Below are 23,967 nucleotides of genomic sequence, written 5' to 3' on the forward strand. Positions count from 1 at the left end.
ATTTCACACACACACGAGCCTCAGGAGGGATCAAAGCCAAGTCCTGCGTGGAGTTCTTATAAGGAAGAAGCGAAAAGGAACTCAACGACACCTACGCAGCAGTAAGAGCATGACAGGGAGACATCCCACAAAGACATTAAAAACTACAGCCTAATGTTTCAAGGTGAGACAAAAGACATTAAAGGAATAGCATAATGTCAAAGGACTACATGAATATTAATAGAAAAACTCAGAAATAGGTAATAACTCTGTAAGGAATTAAAAACAAAGAAAAAATAATTTCGGAAATGAAGATTAACTGAAAAGAATACAAGAGCAAATAAGCACAACATAAAATGCCTTACAGGGAACAGTACATAAAAAAGAGAAAAAAATTAAATAAAAAAGGAATGATAAAAACCCAGAGGGAGACAACAAATATAAAAACAGGCAAAGAAGATTCAATATTTATACAATAGGAGTCTCCACAGGAGTAAACGAAAGCAAGGGAACAGAACAAATCCTCAAAATAATAATCCAAGAAAAAGAGATTTGGTACTACATATTTAAAGAACATAACGTGTATGTGGGAAAGTCAACCCAGAATGATATATTCTGAAATTACTGGACTTTAAAGAAGAAAAAAACCTGTTCAGGCATCAAAGCAAACAGACCAAGTAACTTGTAAGATAAAGAAAATTAAACTGACATCAGAGTCTGACAGCAGTGCTTTATTACAGAAGGAAGTGGAGGAACATCCTTAAGATACTCATGAAAAGAAAACATGAACCGAGGACTTTCTATCCAGACATTCTTTGAAGTCTGAAATAAAAGTCTCCAAGAGAGGAAGCTTCACACCAAAATAATGAGGAGTATCAGCACAGAGACTGGAGGTGAGCGTCAACTGTATATTCCCGTGGAGAACGAGTGTAAACAGGGATGGGAGGGAGAGAATACAGTTTGTCATGACTACGTGCTCTGAGAATGAAAACAGAGTTAAACTATAAAAAAGGGGGAGGGGGAAGGAAATGAAAAGATGCAAAACTTTTAACCTTTCAGTCGTCATACTGGTCACAATGTTGGTATTATTTTTCTGAAAATACACTGTGTATAATGTGGGATAAAGTAAATGAATAATTATCTGGTATTTAAGTTCTATTTATTATCACTGATGTCCTTGAGAACCAAAAATCTCAGTGTGACAAAAAGGAGATATAAGACAAGTTAAATAAATGCCTACAAACCTGCATTTGAATGGAAAATATCAGTATGAACTCCTGATGTGCTATATCCTGAAAAAACCTATTTTCTAATTTGGTCTACTAAAAAGTCCTGTAAACAGTGACGATTCCAATAGCAACGAGAATCCTAGCACCCAGACTGTGGTCTTGAAATATCATTCCCCACTAAAAGGCAGGATTTCTTGGACAAATGACTGATTCTAAAACCTATACAGAAATGAAAAGAGCCAAGGCAATTCTGAAGAAAAAGCTGAAGGACTTACACTACCAGACACCAAGACCTCCTAGGGTGTGTTAATGTTCTCCTGACACAGCTCAGGCAGCCAGGGGAACAAAACAGAGCCCAGAAACGGGTCCGCACAGTGATGGTACTTTATTTACAACAAAGATAACACCACAATGAGTGAAGGGTGACCTTTTCTACAAGGGTGCTGTGCCAGACGGAGAGCCACACGGGAAAGGAACTGTGACCTCTAGCATCACAGCAGACACAAAACTTAACTCTACCTCGACTGTACAGTCCAGTGCGAAAGGTCAAAGAAAGTTTTAGGAAAAAAGACGTAAGATAACATCTTCACTACTCTGTGGAAAGCAAAGATATATTAAACAGATCAAAGTACTCTCAAAGTGCTAACGCCTTTGAGAGTGAAAATTCAAGATAAAAGAGTAGAAGAAAATGTGCAATTCCCATATCTACAAAGGACCTATATCTGAACTCCTACAAATCTATTTTTTAAAAAATCTTACAACCTAGTAGAAAGAAGGGCCCAAAGACTTAAACCAGAACTTCACAAAATAATATATCTGACCAGACGATAAACCTACAAAGAGATGCTTAACTTCATTCATCATCAGTTAACTTTGAAACCAGCTCACCAGAATGGCTAAAATGAAAGCCAAACTATAGTGGAACGAAGTATTTGCAACACATATATAACCAACAGAGAGTTCATATCCAGAATAAAACCTCTTTAAAAAAAAATTAAGAGGGCTTCCCTGGTGGCGCAGTGGTGGAGGGTCCGCCTGCCGATGCAGGGGACACGGGTTCGTGCCCCGGTCCGGGAAGATCCCACATTCCGTGGAGCTGCTGGGCCCGTGAGCCATGGCCGCTGAGCCTGCGCGTCCAGAGCCTGTGCTCCGCAACGGGAGAGGCCACAGCAGTGAGGGGCCCGCGTACCGCAAAAAAAAAAAAAAAAAAAAAAAAAAAAAAAAATTAAGAAAATGGCAGTCCAATGGAAAAGGGCCAATAAACATTTGTAAAAGCACCTGACCTCATAACAGAAGTGCAAATTAAAACAACAGTGAGGGGCTTCCCTGGTGGCGCAGTGGTTGAGAGTCCACCTGCTGATGCAGGGGACACGGGTTTGGGCCCCGGTCCAGGAAGATCCCACATGCCACAGAAAGCTAGGCCCGTGAGCCATGGCCGCTGGGCCTGCACGTCCGGAGCCTGTGCTCCACAACAGGAGAGGCCACAACAGTGAGAGGCCCATGTACCAGAAAACAAAACAAAAAAACAAAAAAAAACAACAGTGAGATACCACAATGAGATAGCATGGTACTGGCATAAAACAGGCATATAGACTGAGGTGATAAAACTGAGAGTCCAGAAATTAAAGTTTACATTTATGGTCAATTGGTTTTTGATAAGGATACCAAGGAAACTCCATGAAAAAACAACTTCTGCAACAAATGGTGCTGGGACAACTGGATATCCATGTGCAAAAAGATGAACTTAGACTTCTACCTCACATTACACAAAAAATTAACTTGAAATGGATCGCAGACCTAAATATAAGAACTAAAACTAGAAAACTTCTAGAAGAAAACACAGGAAAAAAAACTTTGTGACCTTTAGTTAGGCAAAGAGTTCTTGGATACAACATCAAAAGCAAGATCTATAAAAGAAAAATGTGATAAATTAGACCTCATCAAAATTCAAAATTTGGGGGCTTCAAAGACACTATTAAAGAGTGTAAAAAGTCAAGACAAACTGGGAGAAAATATTTGTAAATAATATACCTGATAAAGGACTCATATCCAGATTACATAAAGAATTGGCATAATTCAGCAATAAGAAGATAGGCAATTTAAAAATAGGCAAAAGATCTGACAGACATTTCATCAAAAAAGATATACAGGGACTTCCCTGGTGGTCCGGTGGTTAAGACTCCACGCTTCCACCGCAGGGGGCACAGGTTCGATCTCTGGTTGGGGAACTTGGATCCCGCATGCCACGCAGCACGGCCAAAAAAAACCCCACAACATATACAAATGGCTAACAGGTACATGAAAAGGTGCTTAATATCTGTAGCCAGTAGGGAAATGCAAATTAAAACCATAAGGAGATAGATACCAGTACACACCCATAAGAAAGACTATAATCAAAAAGACGATAACAAGTGTTAGCAAGAATGTGGATACATCGGAACCCCATACATTGCTGGTGGGAACTTAAAATGGTCTGGAAGACAGTTCAGCAGTTTTTTTAAAAAGCTAAACATAAACTTACCACACAAGCCAGCAGTTCCACTCCTAGGTATCTACCCAAGAAAGATGAAAATATATGTTCAAACAAAGACTTGGGGCTTCCCTGGTGGCGCAGTGGTTGAGAGTCTGCCTGCTAGTGCAGGGGACACAGGTTCGAGCCCTGGTCTGGGAGGATCCCACATGCCGCGGAGCGGCTGGGCCCGTGAGCCACACCTACTGAGCCTGCGTGTCTGGAGCCTGTGCTCCGCAACGGGAGAGGCCACAACAGTGAGAGGCCCGTGCACCGCGATGAAGACTGGCCCCCGCTTGCCACAACTAGAGAAAGCCCTTGCGCAGAAACGAAGACCCAACACAACCAAAAATAAAAATTAATAAATTAAAAGAAGGCTCAACATTTAAAAAAAACAAAAAAACAAACAAAAAAAAGCAAAGCCTTGTATTCAAATGTTCAAAGCAGCGTTATACGTAATAGCTAAAAAAACAACTCAAGTATCCATTAATTGCTGAATGGATAAATAAAATGTGGGATATTCATATAATAGAGAATATTATTCAGCATTAAAAAGAAACAAACTACTCCAAGTAGATGAACCTCAAAAACATTATATTAAGAGTCAAATGTAAAAGACTACATATTGCCGATTTCATTTATGTGCAATGTCCAGAAAAGGCAAATTTAGAGGCAGAAAACAGATCATTGGTTGCCTGGAGCTGGGGATAGGAGTGGGGATTGATGGCAAATGGGCATAAGGTAATTTTTTTGATGGGTGATGGAAATACTCTAAAACTGTATTGTGGTAATGGTTGCACAACTCTACATATTTATTGAAATCATCAAAATTTCCAATTACAGTTAGTGAATTTTACAGTATGTAAATTATGCCTCAATAAAACTCTTAAAAAAAGGCTATGATTTGAAAAAAAGAAAAGAAAATCTATGGATAGAGCTGAAGTTATACTCAGAGGAATACATGGCTTTAAGTGAACTCTGTATTTAACTTAATAAATGAGGAAAACAATAAAATAAAACAAAACAGGGTAAGTAATTAAGATAAAAGTGGAAGTGAAATATATTGAAAACAAAATAATCAAAAGAATAAATGAACTCATAAGGAGACATCACCACCACAGAGGTAAAAGAAATTAAAAGATTCATTAAAGAACACAATGTACCACTCAATACGAGACCTACCCTACTCTAAACTGACCTAACGTGGAAGGAATCTGCAGATTTATCACTGAGCAAAGCACTAGGCCCAGCTGAGTTCTAAAGCAACCTTTTCACCCTACGTCATGTACTGTAAGATGTATCTGTTATTCCACATTTGGTTTTTGCTAAAATCGGGTGCATTTTACAATCGCTGTCATCAGATGGCAGCATGAGAGAGTGGCATAAAAATGTACAGACTATCCTCAGGAAAGATCACAAAGTGCCAGTATCAACATATTTTAGATCTGACAAAATACAGTAGTACAAAAAAGGAAGAGAACTACGGCCCAGCTTCACACAGTAGATATGAAAGCAGAGATTAACGAAAATTAATAAACTGAAACCAGCACGTAGAAAAGTTATAATATACTGCGACAACATTGAGGTTTATCGCAGTAATGCAAGGATAGCTCAAACCCAGAAAATCTATCAACACAGCAATTATTAAATTAACATCTTAAGGAGAAAAATCATATGGCTGATAAAATTCAGCAGCAGTGCTTACAAGACCAACCAGCCAGGGTGGTACTGGTAAGAGCCATGCAAATGTGAACCATGGAGCAGTAGCAGGCTGGGTGAAGGCGATTTACCAGAAACCAAGGGCCATTTTCACATGAAATGAGGAAATGCTTAAGCCTTTCACCAAAATGGGAGGTAACAGGGAGACCTGCTCTCACCTCTGTTATCTGTGTTACTGGTCCTAGCTAACGGCATAATAAAATTAAAACCACCAGTGTGTGTTGGTATAAATATTGGAAGAGAGATAAAAGTATCTAGTTAGAAATGACAGGACTATACATGCAGATGCTAGTAAAAAATTACTAAGATCAGTAAGAAAATTTGATAAGGTGACAGAATAAGAAAAAAAACCAACAGTATTTCATTAGATTGGTAAGAACTAACTAGAAGTAGAAATGAAAAAAATATAACCCCATCACAAGAGTGACAAAAACTATAAAACACTTAGGAATAAATTTAATGCAAAGGTAAAGAATCCCAAGAAAATCATAAAACCTTATAAAAAGTCAGAAAACAAGACCTGAAAAATGGAGGTGATGCACCAGGTTCCTAGATGGAAAAAGAGTATCATAAAAACATGAATCTTCCGCCAGTTAATGCAATTCCAATCAATTCCTTATTTTTTCTGAACCAGACAAAATTACTTTAACATGCATAAAGAGGTGTTAGTATTTTGGAACAGCCAAGAAACATGCACCAAACAAGGCCGGTGAGGGGCACGCCTTGACCAGTGTGAAATTCTGGATATGGGGGTGTGCTCCTTCCGGCAAAGCACATCCCTGATGGGCACTAGGGACAGGGCCTGGACCCTGAAGGCTCAGCAATAGCTACGGGAAGCCTTTTCCACCCCCGACATTTGAGTGTTCCGCCTGGGCCTCCTCGGGGCACTGGGGAGGAGTGACAGCAGGCTGGTGGGGGAGGGTGCTGGCCCCGGCAGAGCAGGCTCTTGGTTTTGTTTGATGTGGTTCCCCCCGAACCTAGAGCAGGGCCCGTTTCCAGGTGTCCCACACAATATCTGATGAATGAATGAATAGCATCAGAAAGGTATGGACTATCTGGGAGGGGGAGACTCCTCAAAAATGACCTCGCATGCATGTCATCTACTACAAAGCTAAACCAAATATAAGCCAGATACAAGCTCTGCAAAATGCAGCGAGAGGAGAGCCTGGATTCCTAGCAAGTGAGGGGCCAGAAATGCATCCGTGAATCCACAAGTCCCTCCCTCTCTCCACTACTCCAGCCCTCCACCCCTCCCTCTCTCCATCGACCCCTCCCCCTGTCCAGCAATCCCGGACACCCGCACTGAGCTCTGGCTCTCTGCCCTGCAGTGCGGAAGGCGCTGGAATACACCTGTAGAGATGACAAGCTTCCTGCTCCAAGTTCATACGTGATGAAAATTAACTGTAGAAGACCCACTGCTATGAATTTAAGGTATGAAAATTGTCTGATGTTTCATTACACTAGTCTTATATTTTAGTAAACATAAAAGTGTTCAGGGCTTCCCTGGTGGTACAGTGGTTGAGAGTCCGCCTGCCGATGCAGGGGACACGGGTTCTTGCCCCGGTCTGGGAAGATCCCACATGCCGCGGAGCGGCTAGGCCCGTGAGCCATGGCCGCTGAGCCTGCGCGTCCGGAGCCTGTGCTCCGCAACGGGAGAGGCCACAACAGTGAGAGGCCCACGTACCGCAAAAAAAAAAATAAAGTGTTCAGAGGTTCACATTTGATTTTGGGGTCCTTACCCTATTTCCCCAATAAGGTTTTATGTACTTCAAGATCTCCTAGAGGAGCACTTTTAGGGGTTGAACACCCTCAGACGGAAAGGGGTGGCTGTGCGGTTTGGGGGGAAGTTTGAAGCAAAGAGCACTGTCCCCTGACTAGTCTCAATTAGGAAACCCTGGGTAGAGGTACTCCCCCAATGACTCACAAGGAGAAAGTCCATAGAGGACTATCGTTAGAGCCCTCACTTCCCCAACACCAGAATAACGAAGAGCTTCTACCACAGCTTTTACAATTACTCTACTTGTAGTTACTCCTTTCTGAATTTCTGGAGTTCTAAGACAAATGAAAGAGGAGAATTACTTAGAAGAAAACTGGCTAGCTTAATTACAATTAACAGGAAATGATTTAGTCTTTGCTCTGCGTGTGTGTTTTTTTGAAGTGTTTTGTACCTGTAATGTACCCATGATTACATTTTTATCTTAAATAGCTCTGGAATTTGAAATATTAGTTGGTTAAGTTAGTGACATTCAATCTAAAAAAACTGAATAAAGACAAAAAAATAACCCTACAGAACTTAAACACAGCAAAGGTACAAGAAACTAGCAAACTATCAAAAGGTTACTCTTTCCCCTAAATGGGGAAACTTTTAACTTTTGAAAGATGAATAATAAAAATTACCTTTTAAAGATGGTAGTTTTTGAAGTTCTCTATTATTGCTGGCGCTACACCTGGAAGAATTTTGCCGTTTGTCTTTCTTCACTACGGGCTGAGGGGCTGGCACTTTTATTTTACTAGATACTGCAGACGGGGCAGCAACAAGGTTGTTTTTCCTGCTGGGAATCTGTTTCCAAAATGAAAACAAAAACAAATGAGTACGTCAAATGGTTGTATTTTATAGCACAATTAGCATAGGCAAAAAATACACATAAAAATGCAAGTTTTGGACTTCCCTGGTGGCACAGTGGTTAAGAATCCGCCTGCCAACGCAGGGTACACAGATTCGAGCCCTGGTCCGGGAAGATCCCACATGCCGCAGAGCAACTAAGCCCACGAGCCACAACTACAGAGCCCACGTGCCACAACCACTGAAAGCCCGCGTGCCTAGAGCCTGTGCTCCGCAACAAGAGAAGCCACCGCAATGAGAAGCCCAAGCACCGCAACGAAGAGCAGCCCCCGCTCGCTGCAACTAAGACCCAACGTGCAGCAACGAAGACCCAACGCAGCCATAAATAAATAAGTAAAATAAAAATTTTTTTTTTTTTTTTTTTTTTTTTTGCGTTACGCGGGCTTCTCACTGCTGTGGCCTCTCCCGTTGCGGAGCACAGGCTCCGGATGCGCAGGCTCAGCGGCCATGGCGCACGGGCCCAGCCGGGGCACGAACCCGTGTCCCCTGCATCGGCAGGCGGACTCTCAACCACTGCGCCACCAGGGAAGCCCTAAAAAAATTTTTAAATGCAAGTTTTGCTCTGGGATAGTCTCCTTCACGCTACTGTAAACAACTTAACCCTTTATAGTTGCTGGAGTCTGAGGCTACATCCCACCCTACCAATGCTACATTTCAAGAGACTTCACAGATATACCTAATTTCCCGTATCTTCTTTCAAACTTCTTACTTATAGGTTGATGATAGTGACCCTCCAAAGATGTTCACATCCTAATTCCTGGATCCTATGAATATGTTTCCTCACTTGGCAAAAGGGACTTGGCAGGTGTGATGAGGTTAAGGATCCTGGGATGGCAGATGATCCTGGGTTATCAGGAAGGGCTCCACGTATTCACACAGGTCTTTGCGAGACAAGAGAAGGCAAGGAGGCAACGAAGCAGAGGTCAGAGGATGGAAGATGCTATGCTGCTGGCTTTGATGACAGAGGAAGGGGCCCTGAGCCAGAGTGCAGGTGGCCTCTAGAAGTTGGAAAAGGCTAGGAAACGATTCTCCTCTAGAGCCTCCAGAAAGGACTGGCCAGGCTGACACCTTAATTTCAGCCCATTTCAGACTTCTGACCTCCAGAACTGTAAGATAATGAGCTTGTGTTCTTTTAAGCCATTAAGTTTGTGGTCCTTTGTACAGCACTAACAAGCAACTAGTATAGTTGTATACCTTATAAATGACAGCTTTCCCTGTTTGCCCACATTCAGCCCTCAAAAACCAGTAAAGGCTACAGAAAGGCGCTTTCCTCTTGAGCAATAGGAAATGCTCTTGTTTCTAGCCTCTTTCCTTGCATTCGTCTCCAGGCTCCAGATTCAGTGCGCTCATCTCCAGACTGCTCCGTGACAACTAGGCTGTCCCACGACATGCAGTTGACACGCAAGGTGAGGAACATTGCCAACACTCAAGCAGAGGCGGTGGATGAGTGTGAGGGCACATGCAACAGAGCCAGGGGGTCCCCTGTCATCCGTGCAGGCTCACGGGTCGAGCCTGCCCAGGAGCCCTGTGGAGCTTAGCTGTGCTCGGCCCCAGCAGTGACGGCTGACAGCCACCAAGGTGAGTGTCCGCTGTCAAGATTCTTTGTGCAACACACTCCCTCCTCCCACACCCTCCTGTCTGCCCAGGGATGGACTCTGTATGTGCACACAGGCTCTTTTAAGAAGCCCATCAAGCTCGTCCTAGAAACACGAACCTGCCAAGCCCCTTCCGATGACACAGCGCCAAAGAGACACACTGACTTGAGCCCCCAACTATAGGCTCTCATCCTTGAAAGGGATTTTTACTAAGAAGTGAGAGCGGCTTTGTTTTTTAATAAGGTGCTTAAGAATATCTGGAAAGAGTTTTCCAAAGTGCCATTACTGACCCGCACAGACAGGACTCCGAACCGCGAGCCAGGGCCTGGGTTCCCTTTTCTCCTGCAGCCAACAGTCCCTTCCTCGAAATGCGCTTTCTCGGGCTCTGACCACGATGTCTGTCCTTCTTTCCACCTAATCATGAAAGCACGGGCCTTTCTTCCTTACAAACACCGTCCATAACTCTCCTCCTCCACGGAATTCCCCACGTGAAAACCATCCTGCACAGCTTTCTCTAGACGCCCCCAGAAAGCCCCAGCGGTTACTCCACAGTCTCCAACAGCCCCTCCTAGGAGACGTACTCGTTTCCAACGTTGCTACATACACACACGTCCTGCACATTGAAGTCTGTTTCCTCTTTATTCTCCTGTAATGCCGAATCCAGGGCTATACACATAATGACCGTGACAAACAGCTGGGTACAAACGTGAGCAAAAACAGCTCCATCGCTGCTCCTACCCAGACAGGAGAATGGACTGTGCGCCTTACCGAACAAAGCTTTTTGCACTAGGACTGGGGGATCTGGCCAATACACAGAGCAGACCGAGTCCAGGGGTATCGACAGCCACCACAGGGCACACGCTGAGGTAAGGCTTCCAACGCCCGGGACAACAACACACAGTTACCCGAACACCTGCCGCCTCTCCCTCTGGCCTCCCTCCAGAGCGCTCTCCTCGGGACGGGACGGGACAGGCACAGTGAGCGTCTAGCAAAGAAAACCTGGCTCCATCACCCCCTCCAGCTTAAGGGCTGTCTCCAAACTCCCGCAACCGACGTCACCACCTCCCTGCTCGGGCTGGGCCTCGCGGCCCGCTCTCCACACTCAGGTCCTGGCGAGGCCCTCCCCGCCGCCCAGGCGTTGCTCCTGGCCCCCTCAGCTGTAACTCCGTCCCTCTGCCCACCCCGAGGAGACGCCCCCGCACAGGGACCCTTAGCTGGGGGTGGGGGCGGGGCTGTCCGGCTGTGACACCGTGCGGGCCTGTTCCCTGAGGGACACGGCGCTGCCCGGGCCCCGACAGCACGCTGACGCACCTCACGGTCGGAGGGCTGCTCTGAGGACGCGCGAAGACCCGCAAGGGAGGAGCTCTACGTGTGGGTGCGCGCGCACGTGCACATGTGCGTGTGCGTGCGTCTGCGTGCGTGTGCGTACGTGGACGCGCGCGGCACTGAGAGCCCGCGTTCAGGCGAGGCGAGGCCGAGGCCGGCGCGGCCCCAGGCGCTTAGGCTAAGGAGCCGCACTCTTATCTGAAAGAGCTGGAAGCCATGGAGAGCGTTCGGGCGAGGCGATGACACAAAAAGCTTTCCCTTTTTAAAAGGCTTTCAGGCTCAGGTGTGGAAGCCGAAGGGCCCACAAGAAAGCTTTTCTGGTTGTCTAGACAGGAGGTCAAGACGCGGAAGCGGAGGCGCGTGGATGGGGAGGTGTCTCTGGGAACCCGGGCTCCCGCAGATGGCGGATGGTGGGACAAGTCACCAATGTGGCAGGGGAAACGGGTAGAAATAAGCCCAATTGTGAAGGGGCTGCGGCTGCGGCAGCCGGGTGGCGATTCCACACGAACGAGGCGAGGAGTCGGAACTCACGCATCTCCCGCCCCCTCCACCACTGCTTTATCTGTATCACACTAACCAGGTAGCTGAAACCCCGTAGCGGCATGCCTTTCCATCAAAGCAGTGTGGTACTGGCATGAGGACAGACATGCAGATAGATCAATGGAACAGAATTAAGAGCCAAGACCACTCAATGGGAAAAGAACAGTCTCTTCAACCAATGACGCTGGGACAGCTGGATAACCACGTGCAAAAGAATGAAATGGGGGGGAGGGAATCCCTACCTCACACATAAACAAAAATTAACTCAAAACGGATCAATGACCAGTCATATCCACGACCTAAATATAAGAGCTAAAACCATAAAACTCTTAAGAGAATACAGAGGTAAATCTTCATGACCTTGGATTTGACAGTGGTTTCTTAGATATAACACCAGAAGCACAAGCAACAAAAGAAAAATCATAAATAGGACTTAATAAAAATTTAAAACTTTTGTGCATCAAAAAGACACAAAAGACACTTTTTATTAAGAAAGTGAAAAGACAATCCATGGAATGGGAGAAAATATCTGCAAGTTTTGTAATAAGGGTCTAGTACCCAGAATATACAGGCAATATCAGAGATACTGGAGAAATTCCAGGTCCTGCTCCAGACCACTGCAATAAAGCAAACATCACAATAAAGGAAGTGTTTGGTTTCCTAGGGCATATAAAAGTTATGTTTACACTATACTGTAGTCTATTAAGTGTGCAATAGCATTACGTCTAAAAAAATGTACATACCTTAATTAAAAAATACCTTATTGCTAAAAAACGCCAACCATCATCTGACAGCACAGGGTTGTCACAAACCTCCAGTTTATTAAAAAAAAAAAACAGTATCTGCAAAGTACAACAAAGTGAAGCGCAGTAAAACAAGGTATGCCTGCGTTAAGAACTCCAACAACAGAAAGACAAACACCCATTTAAAAAACTAGCAAAGGGGGCTTCCCTGGTGGCGCAGTAGTTAAGAATCCGCCTGCCAATGCAGGGGACACGGGTTCGAGCCCTGGTCCGGAAAGATCCCACATGCCGTGGAGCAACTAAGCCCGTGCGCCACAACTACTGAGCCTGCGCTCTAGAGCCCGCGGGCCACAACTACTGAAGCCCGCGCACCTAGAGCCCATGCTCCGCAACAAGAGAAGCCACCACAATGAGAAGCCCGTGCACCGCAATGAAGTGTAGCCCCCGCTTGCCACAACTAGAGAAAGCCTGCGCGCAGCACCAAAGACCCAGTGCATCCAGGGAAAAAAAACCTGGCAAAGAACTTGAACAGACATTTCTCAGAAGATATACAAATGGCCAATAAGCACATGAAAAGATGTTCAAGACCTTTAGCCGTTAGGCAAACGATGACATAACACTTCACACCCACTAGGGTGGCTATAATTTAAGAAAAAAAGGAAAACAAGTGTTAGGGAGGATGTGGAGAAATTGGAAACACGAGTGCACACAGCACACCAACTGCTTGAGGGCAGGGGCCCTGCTGTGTCCCGTGCTGAATCCCCAGCACCTGCGATGGCGCTCGCACATAGTAGGACCTCAGAACGTACCTGCTGGATGACTATGAGTGAGTGAATCTACTGAAGGGAAGCCTGCAACGTGAAAGAGAATGACCATTCAGCCGGCCAGTCGGGGCGACGGACTTTCTGTCCTAGAACCACAGCCCAGTTTGTCCGTAACCTCGCGGAAAAGCCCCCAGCGCTGGTCGACATTGCTGTGACTTACTTGAAGCCTTGATTGGCCATACTTTGGCACTATGCCAAGGTTGAGCTGGTCCCTCCAACCCCTGCTGAGATCCCTACAGCTATTCAGAGCTTGAAAAAAATTGTCAGTGGTGCTCAAACCGGTAGCTTCGAACAGCTCACAGTTAAGGAAGCTCTGCTGAATGGTTTGGTGGCCACTGAGGTGTGGACGTGGTTTCATGCCGGCGAGATCACAGGCAAGCGTGGCATCATTGGCTATGATGTTTGAAGACCAATCTTTCCCATGTGATTATATTTGCTTTATTATTTCGGTGTTCTTGGACCATGTATGAGCAGACTGGTTTTTGAATAAAATAAGGCAATGTGTCAAAAAAAAAAAAAAGGAAGGAAGGAAGGAGGGAATGAAGTCAGGGAGGGAGGGAGGGAGGAAAGAAAGGAAGGAAGGGAGGGAGGGAGGAGAAAGGCCAGATGAAGGGAGGAAGATGACTCTAGGAGAGGGAAGGTTCCCTCCCACTATGGAGCCCATCCTCTCCCTCTGACCACACCGTACCGCGTCCGGTGCAATCTGGAGCAAACCAGAACAGTCCAGAGAGGTTTGCTCTGTGATGCAGGGCTCAGAGTGGATCAAGTGAAATGGGAAAGTAGACTTTGCACTATTTTCTTTTTTAAACCATGTGTGTTCTGACGCCCCCCCCCCCCCCCCCCCGTAAAGATAGATGTCTAAAAAGAAAGACGAGAAGCAGACAAGGTGGCTGTCTCCCTGGGGTCTCTCTGGGTCCACTCCTGTGGGGACTGGCGTGGCCTCCTCTGTGTTTCCGGTGTGGGTCTTTAGAACGTAGGCGGGTCCTGGACCAAGTGGTAAGCAGGGCCTCCTTCCCACCTCACCACCAAAGCCCCTTCTCACCTGCCTCTTTACCCTATTTTACCCATTTCCTTCTCTTTTGCCAATTTATATGTCTTCTTTTCTCTTAAATTTAATCTTAAATTTGATATTTCATATTAAGAAGAGTGATAGCTAACAAAGTTAAGTTCAGTGCGCTCACATTAGAGTTATTTTGGAAGCTACTGCTAGGGTCTAAGGCAGCTCTGTCCAGTAGAACTTTCTGCGAAGTGGGAAATGCTCCCTATCTGCTGTCCAGCAGGGGAGCCATTGGCCACGTGTGGCCACTGGGCACTTGAAATGTGGCTAGCATGACCAAGGAACTGAATTTCTCAATCTAATGTATTTTTCATTAACTTAGACAGCCACGTGTGGCTAAAGGCTAACTACCTCTTGGATGGTGCAGGTCCAGCACCTCAGAGCCGCCAGGTACCCACTGCGCAAAACCAGCTTTAGGTCGGAGCTAACGCCCCTTTAGAGCCACGCTCAAGTTCATCTTTAAAAAACACTTATGATAAAGGAAAATGCAAAGTCTTCCAACTAACAAAGCTTTTCTTCCTCCCCACCTTGGAGAGTTAACTTTCTAGGCCGGTTCTCTCACTCCCCCAGGTGGAGAAGAAGAAGATGACACTGTCGCCGGCGTTTGGGAAGCAGCCCTTCCCAGCATCTCTGAGGGAGAAGCAGGGCCCGGGGAGTCTCCGCTCCACACGACAGACTGACAGCAAGACGCAAGGCTGTTACCAAAATGCTGGGCCAAACCAGATGGCATCACTTCCTGACCTGGGCAGGTGCCCAACATTCAAGGAAACACTGAAGACTTTCTCGAGCTGCGATCTGTCAGAGGAATTTTCCCTGTGACTTAGGAAAATGTCTCCATGACATGCAGGTGCAGACTGACTCTCCCAGCTCCCCACACACAGGGGGAAACCTCGCCACCACTGTGGGGCAGGGCTCAAGGCTTGCATTCGCTCGGAGCTGCTTCCACGAACTGGAACACTTTACATGATTTCACGTAAGTCACTGGAAGGACTCTTTCTAGAATTACACATCACGTAACGGAGCTTTTATTTAAGAGGGACAGGGATGCTGACTGATCTTACCTGCCAGCTTTACCTGCTACACACACGCCACATCCAACACGCACTCAGGAACTCCACAATTTAATGGCGATCCTGTGTTTGCTCAGATGCTTTCAAACATCTGATTTCCTCACTCAAAGCACCAGGTGGCTCTTTACAAGAATGTGCTCCATCTTGTCATATCTATTCAGCAGCTGCAAGTGTGACTGACTGGGGGGGCCAAGTTACTCCCAAGTCTCCTGAATGTCCAAGCTCAACAGATATGACACGTCACAAGTAACAGAAAACAGTTTTTCACGAGTAAGGACAATAGCACACTCTTTATCTTACCAGTGCTTGCACAGGAGAGATGCTCAAAACAAACCTTTCTCTCCCTCTCTCTCTATGTATGTATGTATATATATATATATATATATATATATATATATATATATACACACACAACTTATAAACATGTATTATGTTCTGCTGAGAAATACTCCCAAAATAGAATTAAAATAAGAAAGACAGGGACTTCCCTGGTGCTCCAGTCATTAAGAATCCACCTTCCAATGCAGGAGACGCAGGTTTGATCCCTGGTTGGGGAACTGAGATCCCTCATGCCGCGGAACAACTAAGCCCGTGCACTCTGGACCCGCGGGCCACAACTAGAGAGCCCACAGGCCACAACTAAGACCCAATGCAGCCAAATAATAAATAAATATTAAAAAAAAAGATAAAGTACCAAACATCATATGGAAACCTTGTATTTACATGGAAACCCTATTTTGAAATGCTTTAATTAGAATAAGGTCTCATGGCACTATGCTTTTTACCACTGACCTCTGGTGGTACGTAAAAGCAAACGAAAAACAAAAATAAAATACAGTTGACCCTTAACCAGCATAGGTTTGAACTGCACAGGTCCACTGACACATGGCTTTTTTTCAGTAAATACGTAGTACAGTACTACATGGTCCGAGGTTAGTTGAATCCCTGGATGTAGAACCACAGATACGGAGGAACCATGGATATGAAGGACCAACTCTAAGTTATACTGGGATTTTTCACTGTGCAAACGGTTGGCACCCCTAACCCCCATGTTATCCATGGGTCAACTGTACTCTTCTTAAAATTTTACAAAAAGGGCCTCCCTGGTGGCGCAGTGGTTGAGAGTCCGCCTGCCGATGCAGGGGACGCGGGTTCGTGCCCCGATCCCGGAGGATCCCACGTGCCGCGGAGCGGCTGGGCCCGCGAGCCATGGCCGCGGGGCCTGTGCGTGTCCGGAGCCTGTGCTCCGCGGCGGGAGAGGCCACAGCAGTGAGAGGCCCGCGTACAGCAAAAAAAAAAAAAAAAAAATTTTACAAAAAAAATTAGAAACATTAGGAAAAGACCTAATACTATAATCTTCTGCTTTGGTATAATGCTATTTATTTGAAACAAATTACACTGAATGAAAATTCTGCATTAAAATTCCCTTAGAGGATCAAAGAGGTGACAAAGCAATAAGCCTCTTAACAAGAGAGACTTTTTTTTTTCTTCAAATTTACAGTATCAGAAAAAAACCAGCAAGCTGAGTGATTTGAAGCTCTCCTTCTTCCTGAGCACTTTCTTTTTCTTTTTAATTAATTAATTAATTAATTAATTAATATATGGCTGTGTTGGGTCTTCGTTTCTGTGCGAGGGCTTTCTCTAGTTGCGGCGAGCGGGGGCCACTCTTCATCGCGGTGCGCGGGCCTCTCACTATCGCGGCCTCTCTTGTTGCGGAGCACAGGCTCCAGACGCGCAGGCTCAGTAATTGTGGCTCACGGGCCCAGTTGCTCCGCGGCATGTGGGATCTTCCCAGACCAGGGTGCGAACCCGCGTCTCCTTCATTGGCAGGCAGACTCCCAACCACTGCGCCACCAGGGAAGCCCCCTGAGCACTTTCAAAAGCACCAACAAACACCTCTTGACACCAGGCCCTAATATGTACGGCATATTAGTGCAAAGACGAATCTAGTTAAAGTGCTGTCCTCAAGGTCTCTGTCTAGTTAGGGAGGCAAATCACAGGTAAATAAAAGTTGTCCAAGGCACTATACATAATAAATAATTGGTGCAGCAAATAATTGCTATTCAAACTGAAAATATGGAAAAAATACTCTCCAAGATGGTGAGAAAAACCTTCCTTTAAATTTTAGAAAAAATGAACTTGAGTTGGAGCTAAAAAGATGAAAGGATTCAGATAAGCAAGAAAGAGGATGGGAAAAAGTATTCTACAACAGTTCTCAAAGTGGGGTCCCTTAGGCCCCTTCTGGGATCTACTATTTTTATGATAACACTAAGACACGCTTTGCCTTTATAACCATCGTTATGTTGATTTTTCGCAGGCTACCAGACATGTGGTATCAAAACAGACTGAATGCAGGCGCAGACTTGAGAGGCCAGCTATCTTTTATTAAGCCAGACATTAAAGAGATTTGCAAAAATATAGAGCAATGCCATTTTTTCAGTGAACTTTTATAAATAGTTTTCTCATAAAAAGACTCTATTTATGTTAATGTGTAATGGGTGTGTTGTTATTAGATGAATTAATGCATATTTAAAATTTTTCAGTTTTAGTTTCTAATATGAAAAACACCTGAAAGCTACAGCCCACCTAGATGAGAGCTCTTTGGGACCCTCATGAATTTTGATGTCCCTTTTGTTTAAGCAGCACTGCTCTTCTCCCGAACACGTGCCAGGCGTGATTCGCAAGCAAATGTACATGCTCTGTGGAGGGACCTTTCTAGAGCAGTGGTTGCAACACGGGGCCATTTTGCCCTCCAGGAGACACCAGGCAACGTCGAGAGGCACTTTGGGTTGTCACCACTGGAGGGGACGGGGAGCTACTGGCATCTAGTGGGGCTGACCAAGGATGCTGGGGAACATGCACAGGACCACAGGGCAGCCCCACAGGGAACACCTGGCCACGGTGCCGAGGGTGGGCTGCCGCTCCAGGGCAGCGGTGTCACCTGTGGGAGACACTCAGGGCCTACCAAGCGTCCAGCTTGTAGCGCAGGGCAGGAGCGGGTGCCAAAGAGGGGGCGGCTCAGGGAAGCCTCACTCCCCTGAGGACAGCGAGCTCACGGCGCCTCCGGACCCCAAGTCCTTCCAGTCAGCAGCTGACTGTCCCCTCCGCAGAGCCACCCTTCCTGAACACCGTGGCTCTAAGCAAAGGTGATGCGGACTGACTGGAAGAATGGCAATTAAAAGCCGGGAACTCCCATTTCCTATAAAATAATTACATAAGAATTTCAAAAAAGTTTTTTTTTTTGGCTGCGTGGCATGCGGGATCTTAGTTCCCCGACCAGGGATCGAACCTGTACTCCCCGCAGTGGAAGCGCAGAGTGAATCACTGGACCGCCAGGGAAGTCCCATCACAAAAGTTTTTAGAGTACTATTCCTCTGAGTCCTCTCTGCGTTTCACCGGAGTCCAGTTTAGGGCTGTACTGGAAAAAGTCGGGAAGAGAACGATGGGAAAAGGGGCCCGGGAGGCCCCCAGCGAGAGCCTGAGCGCAGAATTCAGCCTCCAGACAGAAGCTTTTGGCGTTTGGGGACAGGAGTCGGGGACTCTCTTCTCGGGAGGGGACAGTCACGGCCGCCTCCCCAGAAAACCCACAAGCAACACAGCCACTTCCTCGTCCTCCTCCTACTCACAAGGCTTAAAATGCCTGCTACAGAGTCACGTGACTGGAGACAAAAATGTTTCATGGAAAGGTGTCTTTCATAAAAACGTTATTCCCACTGACATGTAACGTGTGTTACTGTTATTACTAGATGAATTACTAAATACTTCTAAAATTTCAGTTTAAATTTCTAAGACACAACTCCACCACCGACACCGATGAGACCACAGCTAGCCTGGCTCCCTGTCTCCGGAACCCTGGGGGCAAGGGGCAGGGGAATGTAAACGGATAGGTCATAAAGAGAAAGAAAAGTTATTACTAAAGGTGGAAGGGGTCAAAATAAGCTAACAAGTTGGAGAGAGGATTGTTCAGCTTTCCTTTCAGCAACAGATATTATGTAAGAGTTGCTGTAGAGACTTTCAAACAAAACTAAGCTGAAGCAGGGTAAGTAAGATACACAACTGGAGAACAACACTCGAACGACCTTTAATGTGCTTACAACGAATCACTTTACAAAAAGCACGAACACTTTTTAAAACGTAACTTTGGACAGTACACAAATTAAAATAATGGTGTCAAAAACCACGGTTGCATGGTCTGATCCTCTAAAATGGACTTTAGGAATCTCTGAGCAATTTACTAGGATTCTAAATGTTCATCCAATGAGCCTAGCTATGTTTCTACAGATTTCAATGTTGCACTGAGAACAGCTGCTCATAGATGAGTTCCCTCTCTCAATCTCCACAGTTTTCCAAGGTCAAGTTACTTGTGAGCCCATTTGCATCCTCACGCCTTAAAAGTGTGCTATGAAATAAACCAGCAGGATGTACTGGGCGGAAACAGATTCCCAGGACACGTATAGATAAGCAAATCAAACATTAAACATTCTATGTGAAAGAGAAAAAAAGCAAAGAAAGATGTTCCAATACACATCGTTCAAGGAATAGGAGTTTCTACCAAAAGACAAAAGTTGCACAGCAGCAGTTACGACTTTTAATGGCATTCTGTTACGTGGGAAGACATATCCTGCCAGATATCTTGCAGGGAAAACTTTCAAGAGAGGTCACACCTAATCTATCCCATATACTTAAAAATGGCTAAACCTGAAACTCACCAAGTCGTTTTAGGGATGAGGAAATAAGGCCACAGAAGTTAGGTGCCATCATTTATGGCCATCAGCATTTTATTTACTAAGCCCTTGGCTGAAGCACTCTATCCTTTACTGCAGGAATTCTTGCTAAAAACCCATGCCATCAAATGTTCCCCTGTTCTAACCACAAAGTGGTCTGCAATGTTAGCCGCCTGCTCCTTTGTTTTCCTTGAGGCCAGATTACCACCGGCCAGGACTTCTGTATAAGGACCTTCCCCACACTTGAAGTGGTATATTATTTAAGTCAACGGCAGGCCAAGTTCTTTAACGTTTTCTCTGTTGGGATTACTTCTCTGCCCTGGACCAGCACCTGCTCTGCACCTCTCTGGCTGGCCAGCCCTGGATGTTCTAACTGTCCTAACAGAGGGGCGTCCACAGGGTAACCTGAGCCAACGCTGACTGTGAAGGTGACGTGACATCAGAAAGGTCTGAAAAGCAGCGTAGGAACTGCAGACCTATGTGAACGGTTCAGGTTAAAATATTCGAGTTCAGAGTCGTATCAGCAGACAGGAGAGGAAGAGAGTGTGTGTAATGGTCTAATTCACCTGCGTGAGTCCATCACACTTGGTAAGGGGGTGGGACTAGAAATGAAGAACAGAGAGGAACACTGAGGTGAGAGAGACAATGGAAAAGCAATGGTCAACTCCAAGTTCGGAGGAACGGAAGTGCCTCAATTTGTGCGCCTGCAAAATATACACAGTGATCTGCCAACTGTCATGTTAATATGCCATGTTGCCTCTGGGATCCTTAGGAGGAAGTAGTGAAGGGCCCAACATTTCAGTATTTTTCAGTGGTAATTTCAAGCTCTGTAGCTCCAGCTCTTAGACAGTAGCGCTAGAAAAAATACAAAAAGACAAGTGGGGCATCACACTCAAGACACTGTAGGCCACACCTCAAGAATCTTAAGCAACTGACCATCTAAGAACCCAATCCACCTTAAACACACATTTTACTTATCATTGGCTTTGGTATCTTTGAGTTACTGAGAGGTTTTCTTCAGATTCAAACCTAACATTTTCCCATCCTTACAGCCAGGTTCTTTCCACTAAAACAGGAATAAATGAAACATACACACTGATTTTTGTGTGTGTGACACGAACAGTGAGAGACAGGTATGTGAGCAAGAAAGGTTTGGGGGAGCACTAGGAAATCTAAGCAGTTTTAATGCAAGATCAATAAACCAAAAAAGGGAAAAGAAAAGGCATACACCCTTGACGGCAATTAAATTTCATTTAAATCAATTTAGTCAGAAGAGTGATGAGCAAGTAATCAAGTCAAATGCAAGAATGCCACAGTAAAACTTGACTGCCTGCTATAAAGAAAGGGCAGGGAAAGACTGGCACAAAAATATTGATATTTAAGGAATCTTTCGGATTTCTGTTTTTTGCTTTGGGGAGGGCAACAGATTTGCTGGAATAAACCACCTCCTGAAGAGGAGGGAGGCTTAGAATGTACCAAATGATAAGGAAAAGATAACCTGGGGCTTAAAAAAAAAGAAAAGAAAAAAAGGCTACTGCAGATAACGGTCCGTTAACTTATTTGCCAGACAGAATTGAACGCTATTCTAATTTGGCTTATAGGAAAGGGTCTGACACTTGTAAATTACTGTCATCTGTGATAAGACTAAGGACTTCAACAATCCAGCTCTGGAGAACTATGACACCAAATTAAGCAGCTTCTCTGCTAGCAGTGATTCAAGAGGGCCTATTAGCTCTGCCTGGGTCCATGCAACTCCTGGACCCGTAGCCCAAGGTGCTCCAGTTCAACAACTAGTCACAAGGAAGAAAAGGCAAAGCCAAGTGCTGGCTCTGCAAATGCTATCAAAGCACAATCCCACCAGGTAGACACAATCCCCATGGAGCATCCCAGCTGTTTCCTCAATGAGCCCAAAGGCAAGAAGCAAAAGTGGTCAGAATTGGCCACTACAGACAAAGAAAAAAAATGTGAAAGATGATAGAAGATTGCACAAAAATAGCAAAACTAGATAAACCAAAATATACCAACATTGTTGGGGAAAGAGGCTAAGGGGATCAGACATCAACAGAGAAAAGCACGAGCAGCAGAGACTGCATCCAGGAAAGCAAGGGTGACAGGAGAAAGAAGTTGAGCTGCTGAGAGACCCGGCCCCTTGTAAAGGAAGAGGGAGGATGGGAAAACTAATAGGAACTTGAACAACTCCAGTGTGAGAGAGCCCCTGAAACCAGTCTCCACAGGAGGGCTGCTAGATTTGAGATTGGGGGGTGGGGGATGAACTTAAAAATACTAGCAGCACAGATACGCACAACTGTCATTAAAGCATTCATATTTCCCCAAAGGCAAATCATACAAACCCAAATAACTAAAATGGAGGATTATGAAAGACACTAGAAAAAAATCTCATACAGGGAAACATTTTAGAAGACCCTAGGTTTTCTCACCCTCATTTTTTCTACCCTAAGTTAAAAGGTGTTCATGAAAAAATGGAAAGTGAATATTTAAGAATAGTTACCTCTGATTCTATTATGTCTTGTCCTTCTTTTGAACTTTTTCCACTTTTCCCTGCTTTTGGTGATTCCTGGGAAACGTAAAGCAGAATCAATTAGGCTTCTCAATTTTTAGACTGCTAAACATAAGATAAACCAAAATGCAGTTTTACAAGTAGTTATACAATTTAACAATGACTTTTGATAGTTTTAATCAATACTATCAAGAAATTCTACATCATATGGTTTAGAGATACAATACTGTGATGAGACACCCACCCACCCAAATTCAGATTCTCCTTGTTTTCTTAGTCTGCATTACCTGGCACTGACAACTTTAAGCAGAAACAGGTACACCCACATTTATACAGCGCTCTCAGCATCTTGAAAGATCCACACCACATCCTTTTTTTTCCTTCCCACCCTAAACCCTGGGAGCGAGGATTTCTGGGGTGATTCTGAAAGGCTACAGAGCTCCACCTGAAGCAAAAACATACACCGCCCCCCCCCCCCCAATGCAAACGCAGCACACTCACATGCATCGCCACCGCCGCCACCCAGGATAATAATAGTATTTCAGAGCCCCAGAGCGTCCCTCCGGAAGGCAGACGATTCTTCCTAAGCCTTAAGCGGGGTCCGTTCGCTGCCCATCTCCCCGGCCGGGGGTCCCTGATAGGCGCCTGCACCCTCACCCCTGGAGTCCCTGCCCAGGCGTCTGCGAGGCTGGGTCAACCACCTGCGAGGCCCCACCTGCGCCCTCACGCCCACCGCGCGCGCTGCCCCGGGGCGGGCACCCACGCCGCCCCCCACCTCGGCCGCCACCAGGGCCATCAGGATCCCCGTCCCGGCCTGGGCTCCGTGGCCCCGGCGCGACCCGCCGTCCCCCGCCGCCCCCCGCCCCCACCCCGGGAGCGGGCAGAGGGCGCCCCCGCTTTCGCAGGACCCCTGAGCCCCGCCGGGCCCCGCTCCCGGGCAGTTCCCCGCCGCCCTCCGCGCGGTCCCTTGCCCTCCCCGCCCGGCCCGTCCAGCGGCCCGGGACCCGACTCACTTTCTCCTTCTTGTTTTTATTCGGCATGGCTGGTGCGGACCACCGCCGCCGTTACCGCCGCCTGCCCCCCGCAGCAGCAGCTCCCCCACCCCGGCCGTCGCGCCCCACCGGCTGCCGCCGCCGCCGCCGCCCGGGGACTGAGTCGTTCGCTTGCTCACGGTTCTCCTTTCCCAGGCTCGCGGCGGCGGCGGCGGCGGCGGCGGCGGCGGCGGCGGCGGCGGCGGCTCTTCGCCCCTCCCCCGGCCCGGCCCTCCTCTCCCCCTCCCCCTTGGCCCCCCAGCCCTCTGCCCCGCCCCGCCCCTAGCCCGCGGTCCCGCCCCTGCACCGCCTGCACCGCCCCCGCGCCGGCCCCGCCCCACCGCCCTCCAGACGCCCCGCCATTGGCCGAGGCGCCCTCACGTGCCCTAACGCTCTCCTGTACCCCCGCCCCTGCGCGGCCTCGATCTCCCCCGCCGCGCTCCGGCTGGAGTCGGTCTCAGGTGGGGGCGGTGGGGGCGG

At 46.5% G+C, this 23,967-nt stretch overlaps 1 protein-coding gene across 4 annotated transcripts in view; it reads right to left on the reverse strand.

The window, feature by feature from the left end:
• PPP2R5C (protein phosphatase 2 regulatory subunit B'gamma) overlaps positions 1–23,632 on the reverse strand; it is a 134,721-nt gene extending 111,089 nt beyond the window's left edge. For 2 of the 4 annotated variants that reach the window (XM_060095629.1, XM_060095628.1), the window contains exons 1-3: positions 23,470–23,631; positions 22,448–22,513; positions 7,834–7,996 (exon numbers count right to left, since the gene is read on the reverse strand). In XM_060095629.1, coding sequence (XP_059951612.1) covers positions 7,834–7,996; positions 22,448–22,513; positions 23,470–23,496 — 256 coding nt within the window. In that variant the 5' untranslated portion in view covers positions 23,497–23,631. Of the gene's footprint in view, positions 1–7,833; positions 7,997–22,447; positions 22,514–23,469 lie in introns of all 4 variants that reach the window. The other 2 variants (XM_060095626.1, XM_060095630.1) reach the window with 2 other exon arrangements.
• Between the last annotated feature and the right edge of the window lie 335 nt (positions 23,633–23,967).

The sequence above is a fragment of the Mesoplodon densirostris genome, chromosome 4 (genome assembly GCF_025265405.1).
Source record: "Mesoplodon densirostris isolate mMesDen1 chromosome 4, mMesDen1 primary haplotype, whole genome shotgun sequence".
NCBI classification, from domain to species: Eukaryota; Metazoa; Chordata; class Mammalia; order Artiodactyla; family Ziphiidae; genus Mesoplodon; species Mesoplodon densirostris.